The 25,045-nt window shown below is 53.6% G+C and overlaps 1 protein-coding gene across 2 annotated transcripts in view; it reads right to left on the bottom strand.

Moving 5' to 3' along the window:
• Positions 1-19,316, bottom strand: part of RAB40C (RAB40C, member RAS oncogene family) — a gene marked incomplete at its 5' end in the record, with an annotated part of 34,069 nt that extends 14,753 nt beyond the window's left edge. Inside the window, 2 exons of one of the 2 annotated variants that reach the window (XM_082006562.1) lie at positions 719-779; positions 19,163-19,316. In XM_082006562.1, coding sequence (XP_081862688.1) covers positions 719-779; positions 19,163-19,316 — 215 coding nt within the window. The remainder of the gene's footprint in view (positions 1-718; positions 780-19,162) is intronic. The other variant, XM_082006563.1, reaches the window with a different exon arrangement.
• Positions 19,317-25,045: the final 5,729 nt, after the last annotated feature.

Below are 25,045 nucleotides of genomic sequence, written 5' to 3'. Positions count from 1 at the left end.
CTAGATCCGGGTGAAACCCAGAACAGGGGCAGGCTACCTATCCTCCCTCTTTCATCTACAGGATTGCTGTGTCAGCTTCTCAGGAGGTTAAACCTCAGACAAAACCAGGCCAGAAGGACTCCAGATCTCCCTCTGGTTCTGACAGATAAAGTGGGGGTCACCCCTCCCATGCAGCATTCTCCCATCTCCATTCCAGTGTCAGGTCACTCCAGTAAGTCCTGCTCTCCAGGGGTTTACCATACTCTGACATTAACTGTGCGGTCTCTTCACTGCTCTTGTTTTTATTTTCTACTCAAGTCACTGAGAAATGGCCAGGCTTCTGTAGGGACTAAGGGCTTCACCCATCTTTTTTCTCTTCCTTGCCTATTCTCTTGTCTATATTTCTCATCCTAGGATTTCAGGAAAATCCATTATTGTTTCCACAATAGTATTGCTCCCTCAGTGACCGAGAGCTGCATGGGAACACGGTCAGGTATGATGGAGAAAGACTGACATCGGACTATTCCAGCAAAGAACAGCACGCTGTTTGTGCTGCTCGATCAACAGAAAGAGGCCTGGTTTGCTGGAGTATCTCGCTGGTAAGAACAGCTAGCAAGCCTCGCCACACGCCTGGGGATGCTCGGCGCTCTCCACAGCTCGGTACAGCATCCCACTAGCAGCACTACAGCCCCCGTCACCAGCTCTGCGCTCCCAGCCGAAGCGGCTCAGAAAGACTCACCAGAGCTCCAGCTTGACTCTTCTGCCGTCCAACAAGATAGTAGTGGTCTTGTAGTCAATTCCTGAAAGAAAACCATTAAAAAGCTGAGCAAACACCAAGCAGGTCTTCAGGGACAGACAAGAAACCTGCTCTGCCCGCCCGGATCTATCATTTCATGTTTGCAGAAAGTGGTGTTTTCTCCCTCTTGCTGTATTGCACGTTTGTGGAGGGCTACAGAGACTCGACAGAAATAGACCTCTGCTCCAAGGCAAAGACTACTCTTGTGGAGCTCTATCACTCCTCCCTAAAAATACTGTTAGCCCCTAGATTGCTTCTTACTTCTCCGTTGTTGGATAAAACCTGTTAGGACTCAAGCTGTAGGAGATTCAGTGGTCTGCAGCATTATCCCAAGTGACTGTTAAATTACAGACCTTTGGGCGGGGTGAGCCAGAGATGAACAATTTAGAAGTGTCTCTGCTAAGTCAGCCGGCAGACCCACCATCTCTCAAACATCCCTGCTGAAACAGTCACGGGATGTTTTGGGAGGCGGGCGATACCGAAAGCCTGTCCAGAGAACGCCGTTTCTTCTTCTGCGCAGCTCTCGGGCGCGTATCGTACGGGTTGGGTACGGCAGAAAGCACTGTCCCTTTACCAGCAGCCGAGAAGGCAGCACGGACAACCGCTTTTCATAGAGCCATAGTACCAGAGCAGCAGCAGACCCTCAAAACCACACCACCGGGCTGTGCTGACGAGCGACTCGTTCGCACAAGGGGTGCCCAACATCTTCAGCTACACAGGGGTTTGTTAAAAACTGGGAGCCCGTCTCACGTTCAGAGAGAGAAGTTTAAAAATGGGGCAACTCCATTTGCAAGCAACACGTCCAAACCGAGCCGAACACGCCGCTCCCCCAGGCATGGGAGGGAAGAGGCGCGACCGAACCTCCCACCTCCTTCCCCAAAGCCTGGGCTCAGGAACAGCCGAGGGGCACCAGGTGCCCAGGAAAAGCAGCTTCTCCGCAAGCTCCAGTTAATGAAGCTGCTTATACAACGCACCGTGCACCATTACTGCACACCCACTAAAGCATAAACTAATTTACAATCCTCTTTAATAAAGCAGAGTCGCTTCACTCTGGTTAGATCAACTTTATTTTTTTCCTCTTGCCAATAGATACCAAACTTTGAATCCATATTAAAACCTCACCGTTGTGTTATGACCTGTATTCCCCTTTTCCTGCAAGGAGAACACCGCCCTGATAACCGAACAGACAAGTTTGTCAATAAAGCAAATGGATTTTTCTGAGTCATCAGCAGGAGCTCCCTGTTAGTGAAAAACAAATTAGATTTCAGCCTTCACAGGGTGCTATAAAAAGCAATAAAGATAATTATCTTAAATTCCAACTATTTCCAGGGCTTTATCAGAGAAAATAGACAGTTTACATTTTATCTTCCTCCAGAGACAAGTGAATGATCTGTGTCTATTTTCAGGTGGATATAAACCTCCCTCGTCCCCAGGGATGGCAAGCAGCAGTGGGAGCATCCAGACATCTCCCGCCCTGTTCCTGCACCAGGATTATCCCCTGGCACGGGCTGACGGACCGTTAGGGAAGGGGCTAATTAAGCCCACAGCCCTGCTTCAGATGCAAAATCCCTGGAGACTCTGCTCCACACAGAGCTGCCCCATTTCTCTTCAGGCACAAGAGCTCCCTGCAAGCAGTCAGTGCTCAGCATCCTCCGTGCCAGCAGCCCAGGCGCACGGACGGAGCGGTGGCCTGCAAGCCCCAAGGAGGGGGAATAACGACTCCATTGTCGGGGCACAGAGGCCCAAAAACCCCACCATCGGGTGAAACGCATCGCTCGACTATCAGCTCTTAAAAGTGAGAGAGGTTCAGCTGGAAAAAGTAAAGCTGGACTGGAAAGTGAAGAAAACTCGTTAATGGAAATGCCAAACACACACCCAGAGATGCCCTCTTCGGGCTCCACCTCTGACTAGGGACAAAATTTACAAAAGGCTTTTGATCAAACTCTACCTACAAGCCCACTGATAAGGACGTAAGCTGTGCTACTGCAACATTTTGGAGAAAATGTCATCCTCCCTCTACCATAAACACTCAGTGCTTCAGGACAGCTCAAAGGGACTCCCTTAAAAGCTTGCATGCAGCACCTTTTTTGGTTTGTTTTTTTTTTCTTTTTTGTACGTTTTTTCCAGCCGGTTAGCACTCCGAGCAGGGTGCAGCTCACGAGCGCAGCTCTCCCGCAGCTGTGCGGGACAGCCATGGCTCACTGGTGCTAGAAAACTCGCATCAATCACAGATGCCTTTAAAACCACAGGGCTCCCCACAGCCGCTAACGCCGGCACCGGCCGCCTCCGAGCTGGTACCTTACTGTTTCAGCCCCAGTAACACACAGCACTTTCCCCGAGCTGTAGCCCAACACATACTCCCCCCATTTACAGCTGCCAAGCCCAGCTCGCTTTCCTGGGCCCGGCCTACAGCTCGAGCTCAGCCTCGGCTTCCCCCTTGTCCCAGGGTCCTGGGGACAGAGGGTCGCGGCAGCCACCGGTGCTCGGGGGCCGCTGGCAGCGCGTGCCGCGGCCGCGCCGCTCCTCCGCCTTTTCACTTCAGGCAGCTCAGACGCCAATAAGTCAAGGCAAGTTTTTAAAATTCAATTTCTGTAGTTGACAGGGTTTCCCCCACCTGAGCATCACCTCTGCTCGCAGCCAAGTACAGCTCATCTCGAGACTGACATTTGTCCTCTGCGAGAACGCGCTTTGATCCCCCGGGAAGGGATGCGCCGCTACGAACCCCACGCGATGCTCCCGCGGCACACGCAGCACCAGCAAACCAGCAGCTGCCTCCGCAGCCCTGCCTGGCCCTCGGGGCATGCAGCACTGGGGGAAAAGAAAACAGTCTTGTTTAAAGCTTATTTTATATCAACCGATCTCTTTCTTGACCAATATCTAGCGTGATGCAACAAAACGAATGAGGCTTGGAAAACAAGTCGAGGCTGTTCTCTCTAATTCAGCATTCAGGCTGACGACTCTGCTATTTTTCCAGCCCTGCTTTAGACTCCTACTTACGCCGACGCCATCTCAGCCCCGCTTCTCGAGCGGCGAGCCGACCTCGCACAGGGCACTCTGCGAAGCGATCTGCTGTCACCAAGCCTGATGTCAGACACCCGATTCCTCGCCGCAGAGCTGGGTGTCACGCTCCCGGGCAAGACTCCAGGGAATTCCAAAGCTTTATTTCTTTTGCCAGTTGGTACAAGGAAAACCTAAGAAAACAAGCGCTTTTCCCATGGGAATACACAGGACGTGCTATAGGAAAGTCTGACCTCTTCCAAATTACTCACGCAGAGCACAGCACCCTTTGCATCAATACGACCTGGACACCCCACACTCAACCTTAATTTGGTTAAAACATTCACCCAAAAGACTACACCTGATGTGAACAGGAAACGTAAAACCCCTCCACGAGAAACGACAATTTGCTTTCAGCACTCGATACTACTCTGTATCAGGCTGTCAATCCCCCTTCCTCTTGGGAGTTCGCTGCTCGGAGAAAGGCGTCCATCCGCCCCACCAAGCCCCTGAACTGCATCTGCAGCACGCCGAAAACACAACGGAGGAGGCAGCAGGCAAGCAGATGCACAGACCTGGAAGTCACACTGGAAAAGGTAGAAGGACAAGGGAGATGTGTATTTCACGCTACTCTTGGGCTCTTCCGTTAAACAGATTAATACCTCAGACAAATTGCTTTAAATAGCTCAAGTGAACAAGGTTCTATAAATACTTACTGCTGTAAGCACAGCAGCTTCTTGACTTTGTGTAGGTTTTGGTTTTAGAGAAAAAGAGACAATTTTGCAGATGCAGACTCTAAAGATGACTCTGCCTAACGTCTGGGTGGGGGACCAGCAGGGTCACCTCCCCTGAAAAAGGCAGATCTGAGCAAAACCTTACAGCAGTAAAAGCAGCACGTGTCTTTTTCCTCCTTTCGCTTCCCAAGGCGATCCCCAATTAGTGCTGGGGTGAGAGCGATTCCAGCCCTCAGAGTGATGCTAGAGCCAATACTGCCTTTTAAGTTACTGTTCCAAATCAAGTGCCCTGCTCCAGAGATGCTCTAATGATCCAACCCCCTACTAACAGCTTCGCTGCGCCTACACAAATATCAAAAAGGTACAGCCGGGACTCATCCCGTGACAGAAGGATAAAGGTTTTCCTGCGACTTTCCTTGAAGGCTGGGCTGCAGCAGGCTGGCAGCAACATCTCCAGTTTGCATCTGCAGCATCTTTAAGAAGAACATAATTTATTCACAGATCTGGGGCAGAACACGTTCCAGGTGACGCTCAAAATCTCTTCCCAAAGGGGGAAAAAAAAAGTAAAAAAAATCAATGCACTCAAGCCAGACACTGATACAGTGCTAAGATAAGCTTGCTTTCCTTCCGAGAGACATTCTACTTTTCACTTAAAGTCATTTACAGTTTGCGTGAATCAGATTGGCCAAAGATGCTTTTGCCACCTCATTTCTTAAACTGATTGTTTTCTGCTTGCGGGAGCTGGGAATCCACCACCTCACTTTCTGTTAGTCCACCCACAACCAAAACCAATACACGTTATTTGAACTTCATTAAAAATACGGTTGGTTCCCCCAGCTTACAGACATGTGCTGTATAATGCCACCTCAGCACCTCTTTTTTTTTTTTTTTTTAACTAAACTGAGTTCAGTTTGTTTATAATTCAAAAGAAGTCAACCAACCCATTTGCAAAGTGATATATAAGGTCAATAGACAAAATGTGAGGTGTACAATGATGATGAGCCACGGCCAATCCTTCACTCAATGCATTATATAAATAAGAAAATACGATAAATTGAGTGGACTTTTGTTACCTATCTGATTAATGCTGCTTTTTGGCAGATTGTTATTTCATCTGTAAATGTAATTAAGCCGAAGTGGCTCCATTCTGCAACTCTCCTAATAACAGTGGCATTTGAGTCCTCGGAGACGGACTGATGAGAGAGATGCTGCCGTTCTGCTGGCACCTCTAGAGAAACACTCTGCTCTACTGGGAAATACTAACACTGGCTCACAAGCCACCATCGTGCCACCGCAGTGCCTCACCCAGCAAGCCTGGTGAGGGACTTTCATTTGTGGCTGTCATTAGTACAGCACAAGCCACCACGCCACAAGCCACCCAGATGAAAACGCTGGATTTTCCCCCAAAGCACCCCCAGACACTTCCGTTTTCCTGCAGGTCATCAGCTCTGCTGAGTCCAGAAAAAGGTCTAGGACTTCTTAAAAGGTTGTCTTAAAAATTTGCAGGTCTAACGCCACACTGACCAGCGACTGCTGGGAGGAGGGGAGAACACAGGGCTGGAATAAAAAAATAGAGAATACATGCAAATATTTAATTTGCTGAGATTTCACAGTGAACTCGAGTAGCCAGCTATGGAGGGCTGGTTATGCTGCACGGCATTCAAGGGGATCCTCAGGAGAAAGTGAGGCAGGTCTCTGCGAGCAACTGGCAAATCAATAACTGAAAAAAATTAAAGGCATGCCGTGATTATAAAACAGGCAAACAGCATCAAGAGTACTAAGCAAACTCTGTTGCTCCTGGAGCAGCACTGAGAATACCTCCCGATCAGTACAGTGGACTTCGCAGACAAATGCATTTGTAACCCAAGAGTTGTGGGAATCCTTACTTAATACACAAGGAAGGATCAGAAGCCGTAATCATCCAGTGTGCAGCTGCTCTTGCAGCGGTAAAAACATTCATTTGGAAGTAGATAAACACCAAAAAATACTTTAGAGTGGGTCAATGGGGTGTCAATAATTTTTTCCTTCCCGTTTGCAAAAGGAAAAAGTTAAGCATGAGACTCCAATAAAGCTTCTTAACAGCACGGACTCCAAGAGCTGCGGCGAAGCAGAGACAGGTAAATTTAGTTCAAAACCTTTATTGCCGGTTCAGACGACGCTGTGGATGCCAGAAAACACCATAACCAACTGAGAATTTTTGGGAAGACGTAAACTACACAGGAGAGGCCTGGCCCCTCGCCGGCAGTCCCTTACCAGCCGACGGCTCACGGGCAGCCAGGCTCGGCTCCCCGGGACAGCCCCAGGAGGGGTCCGGGCAGGGTGTCCCCTCCTCAGAGACCCTCTTGCAGGGCTGGCAGAGCCTGGCTGGGCATGGCTCGGGCTCCCCAGCCGGCCACGGTCCTTCGGTGCACCTTCGGGGATATGCAGGCAGGTTTTTTAATCACATAAGCTAGCAGTCGTCTTACTTGCGTGTGCAAGACGCGAGCTGCTGAGAGGTGCCTCCCTCCAAAGGGCTTGTGCAAGCCTTCCAGCTGGATTAAAAAAGGAAAAACCAACCAATTTGTGCAAAAAACAGTGCAGTGACTGCGCCTCTGCCTGTACAACAGACTGGGTAACTGGAGTCCTTCTGTGCAGAAAAGCATCACCTCAAGCCATCAGAGCAGAAATTAATTTATCCCAAATGCCAGCAATAACTGAGCAGTGTCCAAAGATGCCTGTTTATTTTACCAACTCCCTGCGTGTCACAAACGTTCACTAGACCTTCCTCAGCCACGACTCTCGCAGCTCGGTTTTGCAAGGGAAAGCCCTGCGCACACACCGCGCGAGGCTGCCCGGCTCCTTCGGCAAGCCGGCGCGACCGCAGCGTGCCACACATGCTGGGAGGTCACAAAATTGAGGCCAAAAGATGGCTGCAGTAGCTCCAGGTCTGCGCTGGGACACGACAGCGGACCAGCTCCAGAATAAGAGCATCATTCCCACTTCCAGGCCTCAGCACGCAAAAAACCCACCCCAAAACCAAGGCAAAACCCCACAGACCATCCCCCATAATAACCAAAAGAGTCACTCATGGGGCTGACAGCAGGAATTTGGACAGGAAGGACACCAGGTCAGGGGCACAGCAGCTCGCAACGCCGCCTGAACCGAGACCCTCCCCGTTAGGTTATTTTAGGGTGAAATAAATGAAAAGGTGCAGGTTATTTTAAGAAGGTTTTATAGTGAGATGTTCAACCAACCATCAACCTGCAGCTACTGAGTCCAGGCTGCTCCAAGAAGCAGAATACGAAACTAGGATGTATTATGAGTGTAGTTCAAAATGCCTTATTTTGGGTTTTTTCAGGTTCTGGGGTTTTTTTTTTTCCCCACCTTCACCAAGGAGTAACAGGGCAGCCAGGGCTGAAGACTCATGTCAGAATCCTTCGCTTGTGGGCAAAAGTCAACACAGCAAGACTTGTCATTTCATTTCCAGTCAAACGAGGCAGATGGGTACAGAAATCGCAGCAGGCCAGGAGGCCCTTGCCAGCTGCTGAATGCACGTTCAAAGCAAACAGGTTTTGCACCGCAGCGTACAACAACTGATTATTGTACTAGTCCAACACCCAAACCCGCTCCTAGGCAGAAGGCAGCTGCTGGGGCCAGCACCCAAGTAACGTGCACCAAAGACACAGGTATCATGATCCTCTGATTCAAGTAATTAAAAAAAAAAAACAAACAAAAAAGCAGGCGGTAGCATCTGTACGTAGAAGACACTACCAGCGCGTTACCTTCTGCGGCAGCTCCCACTATTCACGTAGAGGAGGAGTTATTTTCTCCATCATCTGCCAGTGGTACTAAATCGTTCAGAAAAAATGTGGTATGAACACATAAACACTAGCTGATGAAAAAAGTGAATTCAAGCTATTCAAATAACAACTGATGAAGTCATCTGACCTTAAAAAGCATGTACAACAGCACATTAACAGCAGCAATTTAGCTAGTCAGCTCAGAGCTGTAAGCCACAGAAAAAATCCCTTCCAAACAAAACATGAGCTCATCAGTTCGAGTCATGCATTCAATCACCTACTCTTTAGCTAGACAAACAACAAATTATCTCCATCAGCAACAGGGCTCCACAAAACATATGCTTTAAAACAAAGGTGGATTCACCTCAGGTCTGTGTCTTTTGGTGTTAGCATTTACCTCGGCAGTATTGCTTCTTTGTTTTAGGCAGGTTAATAAAAGTTCCCGAACAGCTTCTCTGCAAAACACCCCCAGCTCCTGCAGGCAGAGCTGGAGCCGAGGGTCAGAAAGCACGTGCCTTTACCACCGCGCTCCTGGCCTGCGCTGTAGCTGAGCAGCCGCCTTGGGGACGGGAGCAAGAGGTCTCGGTTCCTACCAGGCGCGCAGGAGACCCGCGCCGCTCCCGCATGCTGCTGGCTGGGGGACAGGGCTGGGTGTAAGCCGTCTTCGTCAGGCTCAAGCCTTCGTCATCTCCCGCTCACACGGCAAATGCCAAACCTACTCTTGGTGCGCAACTCAAGGGAGGTAGCGAGGAGCTTCCAAATACTTAACTGTGCAGCAGACGAGTTTGAGCTGTTCTGCGCCGAGGAGTTCGGCCCCACGCGCACGGCCAGGAGCCCACGTCCCCGAGCGAAGCTCAGCACGTCACGCGAGCTTCTGCCATCTCAAGGGAGCTGCCGCGGCGCTTGGCGTCTCCATGCGAGACGTCCAACAAGCTGCCAAACACCTCGTACAGAGACACATGCAGAGAGAACAAACACCTTCCAATTATTTGAAGTTACCCAAATTTGTGGATTTTCTCCTGGAAAACGTACAGTCTTCCACTTACATCTGCCTCGTTTCAACTGAGCGCGCTTTCAATTTAGACTGGAAGCCTTTCACAAAAAGGCTGCTCGCATCAGAGTTTGTTCCCAGGCATCTTCATCTACAGCCAAGGGCTCGTAGGTGGGGATCTCGGACAAATAATTGCTCGTTTGGTTTTGTAACCAGCCAAAAGGAAACCACGTACTTGGAGACCTCTAGGAAGTCCAGATTTGCAGAAGACTTCACTTCTCCCCTGCCTGCTCCACAGCCCAGCGGCGTTTCGGCAGCTACGTGGTCCTCACACAGAGGAACTCTGTTCTGGGCTCGCTTAAGGATGACAATTGCATCTGACAACGGCATTTGGAGCCAGAAGCAAATCTGTTCCTAAAGCTCAAACAATTTCGGCGAACACCCGGGAAGGCACAGAAACAGTCAAAAGTCAGTCCAGAATTGGGGATGTTAAGTGGATTTGTGCTTCAGAAGAAAATCAAGAACGATTTTATGCACAGAAGCGACAACAAACAAAAGAGATTCTTCATGCTTTGCAGTTCAGATCTCCATAAAAACTATACAGCTGCGTGCAGAAACAAAGACAGCCTATGAGGAAAATCAGAGGGCACCATAACAATCTTTATTGTTGCCAGATTACCATACAAACACCAAGACACGCTTGGAGACAAAAAACTGCCCCCGCAACCCACAACACTCAAAAAAATCCAAGCATTTGTCCAAAATACCTTTGGCCTCGCAGAGTTAACCCTCCACACTTACGCCTCTGAACACTGTGCAGGTTAATACGCGGGAAATGTTGCTCTACAGCACCAGACCTTCGTGGCATCACTGTGCCACGCTGCCGCGTGCGGGAAGCCCGCTCCTGGTGCACGCCGGGCGCACGCCCGCTCGGGGACCCTGCGGAGGCTCAGGGTGCGCGTGGCAGCAGCCTCCGATCGGTGGGACACCCATCCGCAGCCCCTCCTGCCATCCGCACCCCGCTGCCCAATGCCAGTTGGCATCTCCAGGTTTCGGCATTTAAAGGCTCACGCTGCAACACGGCAACGCAGAGGCGGCCAGCAAGGACGCAGCCGTCTCCGGACTGAGGCTGTACGCCCAAACGCTCAGAAAGAAGGCATTTCAGCTGGCCTGAGGCAGGTTAAGCAGCACGTGCCTGCCGAGCACGGGTACCGACAGATCTCCCGGAGCAGCTACGGAGAGACCGCTCGCCATGAATTTCACCGGCTCTCGAATTTGGTCTCGCTGCACTGACCGGCAGCCCCGCGCCAGAAAGGGACCGCCCCACGCTGGACGCGTCAGGATGGCTGCTAACTTTAATTTCACGTTTCGATCCAGCGGTAACAACAAATCGCCACGGACGTGACCTCCAACACATTGCTGCGTGCACTCGGCCGTCCCTCCTTGCCCTGCTAGCAGAGCGGCCACCCCTCTACACACCTGTACGTAGCACGCCGCATCGCAGCGGCTCCACAGCGGCTCTCAACAGCCCAAAATCGGGTTTTCAAACCCTCTGCTCTCAGCCCAGATTGAAGCCTCCCAGGTCCTCTCCTCTTCCTGACCTACGGCTGTTGCAGGACATGGATCTCAGCCCAGCTACCCTGGCAGCAACTCTGAAGCACGACTTTTGCTGCTGCCAGGAGAAAGCCAGCATTTTGCATTTTTTAAAATAGGAAAAAAAAAAAAAAAAAATTGAATTTTAACCTTGTAATACAGATGACAGCTATAAGAACACAAGCCTGTCTCAACCCAAGGAGGCATTTCACGGTAAACATACATGTGCTAGCGTGGCGAGTTGTGCCGGTAAGGCTCTCAGGTTAGATAAGATCAACTCCACACAGTTTCGTCTCCTCGTGCCACAGCACAAACCTGCACATTGTCTTCTGTGGGATTTCACCATCAAGTTATTTAAGTAGATTCTCAGCATAAGAAAAAGAACAGCTCCTGGGACAACAGGAGATCATTTCAGATTGAGTAAACAGGACAGGCAAAATAGTGGTGGGGTGGTGGGGAGTTTTTTTGACCTTTTTTTGTTTGGGGTTTTTTTTTTTTGTTTGGTTGGTTCTTTTTTTTTTTTCCATCTAGTTAGGTCTCCTGTCCACTCGGCCTCCAGAACCATGGGCAAAATGGACTACAGGCTCTTGCTGTTAAAACCAGCAGAAGCAAAGAGTACAGAAGCAAAGAGAAGCCAGGGTGATTTCTGTGTACATGACTGGGGGTGTGTGCAGAGAGCGACCATTTGCAAAGACAGGGAAGTGGTGCGATAAAACCCCCAAACGGGCCAGAGAAAAAAGTTAAAATGGTGTCTCTAAAAAAAAAAAAAAAAGAAAAAGAACAACAAAAAAAAGAAAATCTGTATTTTCTTTAAAAGAAAATTAGTTCAGAAGTGCACAGCACCTTCCATTAAATTCTCAGTTAAATACAGCCTTTCAACATCCCCTTCTGCCTGTCTTCTCCTTAAGCACTGATAGTTTAAACAGCAAATATTTTGTTTGAATAGCAAGAGGATTTTTGGCCAAATTCAATGCCTGATATTGAAATTATTGAAATGGCTGCAGCACTGCACAGCACATACAGGACATTAATCCCTTCAGGGGTTATATTTATAGGAGAACAGGTGTCAAAGTTTTAAAATGGTATAACATTGTCCAGTTTCCCAATGGGGTGATGGAAATGAGACAAAGAGGAGGTTGAAAAGAGGAAGAAAATCTAAAAAGCTACGGCTACGTAAAAATGCTCTCAGCAAACAGAAGCCCTATAGGAACCAACAACCTCTGAGCTGATGTTGCAACCTTACTATTACTACAACTTTTGCAGAAACAGACCCCTTTGATGGGGGGCCCTAGCCCTGAGCCACGACCCACTACGCCCCAGGGGAATTTTCTTTCAGGCGAGTCCCAACTCACAGCAAAGCGTTTAGCAAAACGGAGCCGAAGATTTTCACATCAGAACGTCCTTCCTCCTCCTCTGCCTGCAATCGAATAGAAACCGGTATGACATAAGGCTTCTGTATCGCTGCTCGTCTCACGCCAAGCCTGGGCTGCTGGAGGAGGGTGAGGGGTAAAGGGAAAGAAAATGAGATAAAAAGCAAGGTTATAAAAGCTCAGTTCCAAAACCTAAGCGCATAGCGGAGCTATTTGCAAGCGCAAGGGAAAGATGCTCTGCTCTTCCGAGAGAGGGAGGCCGCCGGAGGAAAACATGCCAGGGAACAGCTGGAAACAAAAGCTGAAGGAGACGGGGCGGAGGAGACATTTTCCATGGGTTTTCCTATGCGGCTTATATACCAAAACAACCAAACAAAATAAAAAAAACAACCCGCAGCAAGAGAAAGTGGACAGTGCCTTCGTGGGATCTGGGTAGAGCAGAGCCTACTCGTTTTTCAAAAATAAAAAAAATACAGAGAAACTTTTAATCCCAGTTATTAGAAGAACATTCCACCCATTTCAGATTTATACTGCTCAGTTCACATCACCTTTGTGCACTCAGGGCTCAGGAACATATTAACAGCCATAAAAAACGAAGCTTTTATGCAGGGGATTAGAGGTGGTGAGAACTGCCCAGTGCAATCCAGAACTTTGCGGAGTAAGTCCCCAGCTTTATAAAAACACAATAAAAAGCACAACCCTCCTGAAAAATTATGCATGCACAACAGCCTGCAGTGCTGAGCATCCTTAATCCTGACTTGAGAGAGAGCCGAAGACATCAAAACCTGCTAGGCACTCGGTTTGGGGGTTGGTTTTTGTTTTGATGGGGTTTTTGTTTGTTTGCTCGCTTTGTTTTGGGGTTTGTTTTGTTTTAAGTTTAAGCCACAGCTGGTTAGTCCCAACATCAAGCAGAGCCGGAGGTTCAATACTGTACGTTTGAAAATGTTTTTCACAATGGAGAAATAAGAGATGCTGGAGTTGTTTCTGAGCCAAAGTCTGCTCCGATGAGATCACTTTTGCGTCCCTGATGACAGGGAAGCGAACATCCCTGAAGGACACTGATGCAAGTGCTGGCACACACCGGGAATTGCTGCAGCAACCACTCTCCACTCTGCAAGCCATCGACAGAGGCTTCTAGCAGCACGACCGGTGTGGTCCAGCTGAAGCGTTCCCCGCAGATCAATTCCGCGGCCACTACAGGGACGCGATGGCAAGGCTGCACTTAGAACATTTTGCCTCAATCCCCCTCGCATCAGAGCGCTAAAACCTCAAAATAAAATATTATTCCAACTCATATAGCCATGCCAGAAAACAAACAGCAGTTTCCACTGGCATGTGGCATCTGAAAGAGCAGGCCAGCCCAGCCGGATGGCTTGTGTCTACCACCGACGGGGACAACGCTGCTCCGGCAGACGGCAGGAAGGCACCCGGCCAGGCGAGGAGGAGGAGGAGGCGGCGGTGGCAGCAAAGCAGCACCAGGATCAGTGTTTCCCCCCTCCCCGCTGATGCCAAAGAGAACCCTGACACACCACAGCGACGCCGGGATGAGCACTCGGCTGCAACCTCAAGCCAGTGCTCAACATCTGTAGCTCTCCTGTCTACGTCCAGGAGGTGCCACCACATCAGTGCTGTCCCCGCCTGAGGTTTTACTGCACACAGGTACACCCAGCAACTCCTTCTTGTGTGCTCAAGAAGGGAAGGTTAGATGCTCTCGGGTACTGAGAGAGGTCCTGTCCTTACAGGGGCTGCAGGAGTTTAAAGCAGAACTGCTGAGCTGCACGCTTCGTTAAGGCTTGGGAAAAGCGAACCAGCGATGGCAAACTGCAGCAGAGCGGCAGGGCCTCCGGCCAAACACGGCGGCAGGCGCAGAGGCTGCGGATGAGAAGCAAGAGACCCTCTCCCTGCTCAGCCTTGGAAACTCGACAGGCAAGGAGCAGAAGCATCCCCTCGCACGCCCTCCGTGGCGGCGAGGAAGGCGAGACAAGGCGTCCCCTTTCCTCCACCCCTGCGCACGCTGGCTGCGGCACAGACGATCTCCTGCTTGGCAAGTAACTATCGTGAAGGCTGCTAGGAAGCAAAGCTGAGCAGTTTTACAGGTGATGTTTCTGGATGCACGCTGGTGACTGAGGGGTCGCAGGACATACCGAGAGAGTAACTGCTGTAAAGAGAGACTTGAAAGGGACACCTTCGGGACCTCCAAATTTAAACAGCTGCACAAAACCAACCAGAGGGAAAAGACACTCAAAGATGTAGGTCACTCAAACAACCAACCTGGTAATTAAACAGCAGCGCTGAGGTCCCCGGGCAAACAGCACCGGCTGGGTCCTCACCACCTCCAAGGGCTGAGCAGTGCCTTGAGCCGCTCCTCCTTAACGCGGCTTCTCCCTGCCCTCCCGGCCAGGGAAAGGGCACGAAGCTGCACTGCCCCAGGCCTTGCCCCTTGCGCCGACGTCGAGCTCACCGCCCCTGCCCAAAAGCTGAATTCGCTGCACTTCTGCTACGGGGGAATAGCTCTTGGGAAAGATCCAGTTTTTACCTGCACCGTAAAGCCCGTCACTTGCTATTGCAGCTGAGCACTTAAATCGCCTTCTTCCTAAAATTTCCTCGGGTCTTTTGGATAGCAGCAGGGTAACAGAGCACCTAAGGACTGTGCTCGAATAAAGACACCAAAGCCCAGCTACGGGATGGGGTTGAAACAAGTCATCGAGGCTCACTGCATTAGGGCCGGTCACGGTGCCATCGCCGCGGCAGGGCAACGCTTTCGGTTTAGCTTTCACGTGCTCTACGAAAGCAGATCTAACTGTGGACATAAGGCTTCCTCCTCATCACTTTCTTAATACAAGCTGAGGACAGGAAAACAAATAAAAATCCATCCCCCTTCCAATCAAAGCCATCTGCTCAGAAACACACTCTACTCTTTCCCTAACACACGTCTCTCCTTTCCCATGGGAACGGCAGCAGGTGAGGGGGAAGGCTCTGCCGCAGAAAAAGCCCTCCATCACGTGAGGACGGGACACATCACACTCGCGACTGCATGGCGCGACCCGCTCCAGCCCCATTTCTGGCGCACGTGGGGCACTGTCTCATATGGCAGCAATGGCACTCGTGCCTGCCGAGCGCTCCCGTGCGAGGAGCCCTCCCCTGACTCAGCCGGCGTCGATGCAGCCCGAGCAGGGCTGGCTTCTCAAGCAAGCCAACAAACCAGCTAGGCCAGATCATTTCAGCCCAAGCACATGAATAACTAGATATTCAAGAGTGGATGTATGATACGGTAGTGACAAAGCCATGGGTCCTTCAGGTGAGGAACAGCCTTGTCTTCCTTTCGCAGGACACATACACCGCCCCGACTTTCACATGCAGCTCCACCACACCTCATTGCCCAAAACCACCCTGCGACCACAGATTTTCTGTCCTGCTTCGGTACTTGGGGAAGGATAAGGAGAGACCCCAAGCAGCCAATTCAAGCACTGAAGTGATGAGTGATCTGTGTAGTTGACTTGTAGCTGCGAGTATGGCACGCGGCTTTGTTCCAAGTCTGCTCACAGCACAGGGGACAGAGCAGCCCTCCCCTGTACCCCCGGAGAAGGAGCAAGTGCTGGGAGGATAGGGCACTGGTGGGGGGAAAGGCAGGATTTTCGATTCCCAGGTGAGGTCCTCCAGCTGTCAAGAGCAGCAGTGGGGTTCCAAGAATGGCACCCTGCCTCCACAACTGCAGATTTGGGCAGGGGGCCGGGGTGGGGGGGAGTGGGTGTGAAAGCTGGGAAGGAGGACAACACTGGAAGCCCAGAAGAACACTAATGTTCCCCCAAAAACCTGCATTTTTGCCAAAATACTAGTAAGGCGGCTTAATTCACGGCCTTTTGTGGACGGCTAAGAAAAACCAAATTGTAAGTCCAACTCAGTTACAAACCCTCCTGGGCTGGGAGGTGACAATATCCAGCCGTGGGACATGAACAACACTCCCTGCTCTTTGCAGTGAGCACGCTTGGCCTGATGCTCCTGGAGACCGATACACTCCGTAACTTCAGCATGAACCTGGTAAGAAACACACAGGTGACAACTGGACCTCAAATTCCTCCCCCAAAATGACGCTTTTATGTCACCAGAAGTTCTGTACCCGGTGCCCTCGGCAGCTCGGGTGCAGCAACTGTCAGGGGCATCACTCACCTCTCTTATTGCAAACGCCATTGGCAGTCAGGGAGTAACAACCACCTCTACTTATGTGGCCAGACCCATTTCTAACAGCAATTTAAATAAAGAGCATTGCTAAGGTCTCGCTATAGACAATAGGAACCGCGGTGTCTAATTTAAGACGGCACCTCATACTCAGTGAGGCACAAGCTATAAGGCTGTGTTGAGAAGGGATCCTGAACGAGGACGGTCAAAAGCAACTACAATGCTTTTTTTTTGTTTGTTTTTGGAAAGACACAGCTCATACTGCATCCAAGGCTTTCCGATGCTGGAAGCAAGCAAGCAGAGGCTGCCCGCTGCTTACAGCTCATAAAAGCTATGCAGATAGAAAGGGTCTTTCTCACCTCTTGGTTGCCTGCTGTTGCAGCACCCAGATGCCCTTGGAGAAGAGAGGAATCCCTCAAACCCTTTTCTAAAGGCCAGGTATATGGCAGAAGAGCAGCAGCAAAAATAGAAAGCTTAATTTACAGAGCTTCACTTTTAAAGGTATGCCTTCCCAGTCCTGAAAGGATAATCCATTTCACACTGCATTTCAAAAACCTGTGTCAAAGCAGCTGTAATTGGCCAACAGAGTAAGAGCAGCAGACCCTAACGAGACAGTGAGTGTGGGCACCATGGCTTTACCCCTCCCCAGGTGAGGTTAGGGATCGGAGCTTGACATGAGATGTCCCAGTCACAAGATCAACCTAAAGCATACTCCACACCCATAATGGCAAGTTCTGTTTTCTGGACAGATCAAACAAGTAGTAGATGATATAATACCTGTTTCAAATTGGGATGTGGGGTCTGGGAGGGGACGAGGAGAACGACGATGAACTTACAAGTAAAAGATTTACAAAAAAAGCCTCTACATAACATTCCACTTGCAGTTTTGGGACAGCATTAGGCACATGTCAAAAAGGAAGCCAGGAACTAGCTCTTCACAACATCTAAGTGCCTTCACGTCAAGGGATGGTCTCCGTCAGGGCAGAGTGAAAGCACGCTGGCAGAGAAGCATGCCCTGTCAGTATGCACATTCAATTGCGCCAAAGACGGAAGGAGTTTGATTGCCGAGGCTGTCAGGAATATCAGCAGTATCAAATTCACTCAGATTTCAAAGCTACTCCATCTGATTATCCAAAAGGCATTTTTCATTCGCAGAAGCAACAGAAGCAGAGACTATCAGAGCATATATTACTGTGAAAAAGCAGTATGCGACTTAATTCTGTAATTAGGAATGGGTTTGACTGCCCACAGAAGATGAGGGAAGGTTCTGAAAATATTACTTCATGGTGATTCCTTTTCCTAGGAAAAAAGATGGTGGTATTTTGTTGTTATAAAACAGCGGGTAGAGACACAAAGCTTTTATAGCAATAGCCGAAGTCACTGTTCTTTGGGTTTTATGTGTATATCAAAGAACCCACCGCACGCTCACTTTGCAATCGTACTTATTACTCCTGCATTGCCTGCTTCAAAACAGCGGTCAAAACCATTTCTATCACTTGACAATTCCAACTTTAACACTTCACTTAAAACAACCTCCCCGTTACTCTCCTCATCCCTTTCTGCTTAGCAAAGGCTAACCCCAAGGAGCAGCTCTGCAGCTCCCAGATGAGGCTGGTTCTTCAGAGACACAAACTCTCTTCAGGGAAGCTTAAAAGCGCCAAGCATCTCCTCGAAGGCAAACCACACCAGCTCAGACAGACACCCAAGGAGATGAATGATACCACAACCTTCGAGCTCCAGAATTTGCTGCCCTCATTTCACAAGCAGCCTGACTTCTGAGTCACCACCTCCCCGTAAATCTCTGTGGAGCAGGTGCGTGCTTGCATCAGCTCCTACAAAGCTGGTAGTAGCTCTGAGGACCGAGCACGCAGTCAGGAGCCGAGCCACGCCGCTCCTTTACGCTCTAAATTCAGCCAGCTTCAACGCAGAGCATCGAGAAAAACCCGATTCGCTCAGACTGCTGCTTACAGGCAAAACTAAGCACCACCTGCTCCAGCCCTGCGGTGGGCTGCGGCGATGATGCAGGGCCTGAAATGGATCGCTTCTGCTGAGCCCTTGGGGATGTTATTTTGCGCAGAGGCTGGGGGAGAAGGCTGACAGATTGAAAACCACTCCAAGACCTGCACCCCACCAGGCCGTGTTACGCTTTAACTGCGGCGAGGGGACGCAGGAAATAGCACAGCACCACTCCTTGGCTCTTAATTACAGTCTTGTGACGCTCGAGTTAATGGTCTGTCATGGGCTCCATTAGAAACCTTGGTGTTTGCAGGAGGCGGACGAACCCCGCGCTGCGCTCATGGTGGCCAGCTACCAAGTGAGAGCAGCCCTGGCCTGGAAATCAGGCTCCTGTTCTTTTGTTACAGACCCGGCGTCCGCTGGGTACGGCTCGGTCCCGGCAGCCACGGGAAAGCAGCCCGGCTCTTGGAGCGAGGGTGCCGGGGCAGAGCTCCGCTCGGGAAGGGCCCAGCCGGGCTGCGGGACGCGGGGGTTACATCAGACGCCGACCCCGTCCCGCCGGCCAAAATCCTCCTGCGGCTCTTCACGCTTTTAAGGAACGGCCGTGGCCTTTCCGCCGCCCGCGCGACCCTCCCCGTGAGCACAAAACAAAAATAAACCCCCCCACCAAACACCAAGAAAAAGAGCGAAGCACCCACAGCCCCCCCCACCCCCAGCGCCGCCCCCTCGCACGGGTCCCCGCCGCTGCCCGCGGCTGAGGCGGCGGCGGGCCGGGCCCCGGCCCCCCTCACCGTTGCTGTAGGCGTAGGGGGACTCGGAGGCGCCGTCCTGCAGGCTCTCCAGGATCTCCCCCTTCCCCACGTCGCTGTCTCCCACCAGCAGGAACTTGAGGAGGTAATCGTAGCTCTTCACCGGGCTGCCCTGGGTGCCCATCCTCCCTCTCATCGGCGAGGAGGCCCGATCCGCATCCTCCGCCGCCCGCCGGCCTGAGGGGGGGCTCGGGCTCCGGCCCCGCCGCGGGGGCTCCGCCGGGCCTCTCCCCCCGCCGCAGCTCACAGCCGGCGCTCCGCCTCGCCTCGCATCTTCCGCCGAGGGACGCGCTGGGGACCTGCGGCGGGAAGGGGAGGAGGAGGAGCGGGAGGAGGAGCGGGAGGAGGAGAGCCCAGCCCGGCCCCGCCGCTGACAAAGCCCCCGCGCGCGCCCGCCCGCACAATGCGCCGCCGCCCCGCCAGGCCCCGCGCCCGCCCCTCGCCGCGCCGCGTCGGACTCACACACCTCACGGCCGGGGCGCCCGGGGCCGGGCCGGGCCGGGCCGGGCCGCCGCCGCCGCCACCACGGCCACAGCCTCCGCCTGGCGCCGCCGCGTAGCGCCCGCTCGGCCGACGGAGAGGCGGTGCCGGAGCCCGCCCCTCGCCCGGGTACCTCCGCTCCCATAGGCTTAGTGACGCGTCCGTCAAGGCCGACCCCGCCCCGTGCTCCTCTCCAGGCCCTCGCGGGGCGGGGCCGGCGGAGGGAAGGGAGGTGCAGCCGTCGACTACAGGTCCCGGCGTGCCTTGCGGGGGGCGGCCGCGGCCGCGCGGGGCGCGCCGGAGCAGAGCGTGATGGGACAGCGAGTCTGGGGAGGGGAGGGGTCGTGGCGGGGCCCGGCCCGGCCGGCGTGTGGGGGGCATCCGGGTGTGGGGTGGGCATCCAAGTGTGGGGTGTTCATTCAGGATTGGGGGGCACCCAGGTGGGTTGGGCGTGCGGGGGACACACATCCATTTATGGGGGCAATCCAGGGGTGGGGCAGGCATCCGGGGGGGCCACCCAGGTATTGGGGGGCATCCAGGTATGGGGGGGCACCCAGGGGTGGGTGACGGGGGGGTAGGAGGCGCGTGCACCCCACTGTCAGTGGGGCAGGCCTGAGGAGGGCTGACGGGGCAGCCAGCACGCAGCGAGGGCTGGGGCCAGAGGGGTGACCGCCGCCGTGTCCCCGGGGGCTGGGGCCGGCCGTGGGGCCGTGGGCGCCAGGGCTGAGCCTTTACCCGCGAAGGGCTGCGGCACCAAAAACCGCCCCGCTGGTCCAGCGGCACCTTGCCGGGACCGGCCAACCTCCATCGGAGACCCTCGGCACCGGCCCTGCCACGAGGAGCCCCTCGCAGGCCCGATCCTGCAGGATTCCCATGGGCAGGTGCTGGTGCCTGGCTGGGTGAGGGTCTCCTCCCTGCTGGCATCGCTTGCAAATCCCCATGCCGAACAAAGCAGCCTGGCTAATCTTTTTAGAGCCAGGCAGCCCACTAATTATGTTCCCAGCCTGGCTGCCTCCAATTAGTCCCATTTAAAACGATACGGGGGGGGGTGTGTGTGTGTGTGTGTGTGTCCCCAAACCCAGGAGCGAGGGGTTCCCAGCCCAGCGAGTGCTGGGGATACTCATCAGTATGCCAGGATGCTGCGGCTCCTCCGGGGAGTTCCCAACAGCCGCGAAATCTGGAAAGGGCTGAAGAGCGTGGCAGAGCCTCTGTGTTAAGGGAAATTAATGTTTGGGGTCAGCCCCGTAGATGTGCTGGAGGAGTGGGAGGTGGGTTGGGGTCAGTGGGTTTGGCCGGGAGCATTGGGCTGTGGGTTCCCGGCTCTGCGGCAACGTTAACGGGGTGCCCAGGGCCTCTTCCCAGCCGCAGGCGTGCCCACGGGAACCCTGCTCCCTCCTCCCTGCCCAGGGGGTTTAGCGCCAGGGTGGGGCCCCAGGGACCCCAGCGACCCCACCTCACCCAGGCTGGTGTCACGCATGGATGGAGAGGGACAGGATGGGACCCACCACCCAGCCCCATCACGCTCCAGCACTCTCAGCCGTTGCTTTGTTCCTCTTTCAGCTTTCAGGCTGCGTCCCCCAGCCCCGGGCACGGTGGTCCCAAACCTCCCTCCCTCCCGCCTGCTCTGCTCCTCTCCCGGTTTTGAATCCCTTCCCATCTGCCTCGCGCTGGGAGGACACTGGCATCCATCGCAGCCTTCCCTGCTGCCTGCTACGAAGATGCCCCCGTGCAGCCCCGGTGCTCCGGGTCCCTCTGCTCCTCCTGCCTTGGCCTCCCCGCCAACCCCCTGCCTCTTCCCGGCCCTTCTGTCTCTCCCGTTTCCGTGATTCTGGGGGCCGGATCCTGCGTGAGACCTCCCAGCCTTTGCATAACGGTGCCGCAGCTCGTCAGTGCAGGATCAGGGCTCTTGCCTTGCCCAGTGGCATGGAAGTCCGTGGCTCTTGGCTCGGGGGGGCTGATGGCAGCCCTCCCTCGGGCTGGTGAGTCAGCTCCTTTGCTCCGCTTTCCTTCAGCCTCTGCTCCTCCTCCTCCTACTACTCTGCTCCCTGCCCCACGCTCCTCAAGTTGCGACAGCAGCGAGACTTCTTGCTTTTATAAAATATTAATTGCTGCCCGAACCTGTCTTTTACTGCACGGCTGATTCCGCTTCTTCCTTGGGGCTTGCTCTGCATCGAGCCGTGGGCCAGGAGAGCTGCGGCCACGGCGCGTGGATAACCCCCATCACCGACTCCTCTGCCAGAGACCCCCCAAAAGCGGGGCTGGCGAGGGCAAATCTGTAAAATGGGCTGAAGTGGGGTGGACTGAGACCGGGCACACGGCAGCTGCCAAAGCCCAGCTGGCTCCACCACGCTGGCTGGGCAGCCACGGGGACCTTCCACCCTCGGAGGTGATGGGACTGGCAACGTGCAGTGACAATTGCATCAGTCCTCAGCTGGCTGAGACACAAGCTCTGGGCACCAAGATGCCTCATCTGAGTGCCCCATGGGGTGGCAGGACCCCACTGCCCCACGGGTCTGGGGACGAAGGACGCTGCAAAAGCAAAGCGGAATAGCAGATAAAAGCAGAGTGAAATAGCAGATGTCCTGCTGCCTCTACCCGGAGCTGCTACCCGCCCGCCGCTGCCAGCGGCATTCCCTGGGGAGCGGGGCTCGGCGGGCAAAGCCTGCAGAGAAACTCGCCCCAGGGCAGAGCCCAGGATGGCAGAGCAGGGGAAGTGGAGAGAGGAGAAAAGTCCAGGAGGAGAGAAAAGCCATTCTTCTCATTTCTGTCCATCAGCCCCAGCGGTGGGGAGCGGGTGGGAGGAGGAGGCCAGGCAGGAATCTCCTCCATTTTGTTTCTCTTTTCTTAGCTTCTGGTTCTCAATCCTGCCACTCCTCCAGGGTCAACCCCAGAGCCTACATGGTTTAGGGCTTATTGAAGTGATTTCCCACCTCCTTGCTGGGATGGCGGAAACCAAACTAGAGCCCAGACCGATGGGAATCATCACGAGAGAGGAGCAGCGCAGAGAAGGTGGCCCGGAGTGGCGGGGTTGTCCAAGGGGCCAGCGGCTGCACGCTGCAGGAGGCAGCGGCCTCGGCCTCAGGTGGCCGCAAGAAGGGGCGACCCCAGCAGAGGCTCGCTGCGGCCGGGGGACGTTGCGACGCTGCTTCACTGCTGGGCTCCCGCAGCATGGCAGCTGCGAGGGAGCCCGGGCGCTCCTTCCCCGTCTGCCGGCTGCCGAGGAACAGCCCTCCGGAGCTCTGCCGGTGACGCCGGGCCTGCGTGGCCCGCAAGCGGTGGTGCCCTGGGGCCGCTCGGACGACCGCACGCTGCAGAAGGCAGCGCTGGGTGCCGCGAGCTGGGCAAGAGGCAGCCGGGTGCAAACTGCTGAGGAAGAAGAAGAGGAAGAAAAAGGAGAAGGAGGAAAAGGAAGAAAAGGGAAAAGGAAAAGAAATCAAGAGTGCGGCTGCTCCGATGTGAGGAGGAGAGGAGCGGCCACAAGGCACCCATTGCTCCCAGGCATGGCGTGTGCTCCTGCTCCGACTGCGCCATGTAAGTGCTGCAGCGGTGCTGCTCCGTGTGCCCCCCACGCTGAACGGCAAGGCATGGCGCGGGCCGGCTCACGGGGAACGAAGGAGCCCCGCACTGAAGCACAGGGACAAATGGGGCTGGAGAAGCATCACCTCGACCATCTCCCAGGCCTGAGGCAGGATCCGCCAGATCGCTGCTGCTCCTTGCAAGGGCTTCGCGACTTGGCCTTCGCAGAACCCTCTCAGCCGGGCGAGTGGTGAAATACCTTCTGTGTGCGGAGAGCAGAGATCAAGCAACCGCCCGGCCCGGCCTCAGGACCGGGACCAGCAGCCCGCTCGGACAAGCCGAGCCTCCAGCAGCCTCCCTGCCCGGTCCCCGCGGCGGTGGCAGACACTGCTGCAGCGGCCACACACTTGCTCAGCGGCAAGTTAAACGAGAGGGAAGAGCTCGTATTTTCTCCCACCATCTTTATTCTAGTGTAATCAAAATCCATTTAAGCTCTGATTAAAAGGTTTGATCAACCACAAAACCCACACCTGTCAGCAGAACAAAGACCTCCATCCCTAAACTCTCAAACACAAGCACCTGCAACCGGTACACGCAGAGCCTCTCCGCTCCCGGCTGTGGCGGACCTGCCGACACAAGCCCTGGCAGCATCGCCATCGCTCTGCCAGGCACTTCTCTCTGCAGAAACGGTACCGCGACAGGCACGAAGCGAGCCTGTTTGCTAAGCCAGGGGCTGTGTTCCCTGGACTGGTAAGGCGGAGTCCTGTGAGTCCTGTGTTTTAAATCAGGGCTGCGGTGGGAAGGAAGTCACCTTCAAATGGTGTTAACGGTGACATTTTAAAACAAACAGCGCGTTGCTACTGTGGGAGCGCTTTGCTCCTGCTTAACACTCGATGCTTTATGTGAATGCAAAGAGAAAAATGTACCGGCGCTTTTTAGTCAGCAGATCAAATTTCTTCATCGTCTCTTATGTGCACACGCAAACACATGCACACGCTGCTCGTTAAACTGCAAATGTTTCAGCACTCTTTTATAATACTTTATTTAAAAAACTGAAAACATTATCAGTAGGAGGATCGACTGCAACAGTTGTGAAGTTCTCATGAATTTCCCCAATGCCAGATGCTTAAATAACAGTGCGGAGGGGAGATGTGCGTGCAGCCCCTGCCACCCCCAGCGAGTGCAGAGCAGGACTCTGGCTCTGGTGCTTCCCCGGACAAGCAGCCACCCAGCACTTCCACTGCTCCTGAGCCTTGTCGCCCATTTAGACGTGAGGGGTTTACATCCTGTCGCCTGCAGCATTCGTAATCGCACGTATCCTCCTCATACGCACCTCGCTGAGACAAAAAATGGGGAATTTGAGCATTCTTGATTTGAGGTCCCGGCCCAGGTGGATAAGGGAATGGAGGTGAGGCTGCCAGCTGAGAGCCGAAGGGGACAGACTCCTGCAAGCAGACGTTCCCCTCCCAGTGCAAAATGGCGAGCCGGATGCACAGGTGATGGGCACACTCTTCTCATCTGGGAGGCAGTTCGGCTGCCCACGTAATGCTTGGATCACTCTGAAGATGGTTATTGTTTACAGACGACACCAAGTTGGGTGGGAGTGTTGATCTGCTGGAGGGCAGGAGGGCTCTGCAGAGGGATCTGGACAGGCTGGATCGATGGGCAGAGGTCAGCTGTATGAGGTTTAATAAGGCCAAGTGCTGGGTCCTGCACTTGGGTCACAAAGACCCCAGACAACGCTACAGGCTTGGGGAGGAGTGGCTGGAGAGCTGCCCGGCGGAAAAGGACCTGGGGGTGCTGGTCGACAGCCGGCTGAACATGAGCCAGCAGTGTGCCCAGGTGGCCAAGAAGGCCAACAATGTCCTG

This window comes from Phaethon aethereus (assembly GCF_964289735.1).
Source record: "Phaethon aethereus genome assembly, chromosome: 15".
NCBI lineage: Eukaryota > Metazoa > Chordata > Aves > Phaethontiformes > Phaethontidae > Phaethon > Phaethon aethereus.
Note: the sequence above shows the minus strand (reverse complement) of the source record. Positions and strands in the feature narration are given on the sequence as shown.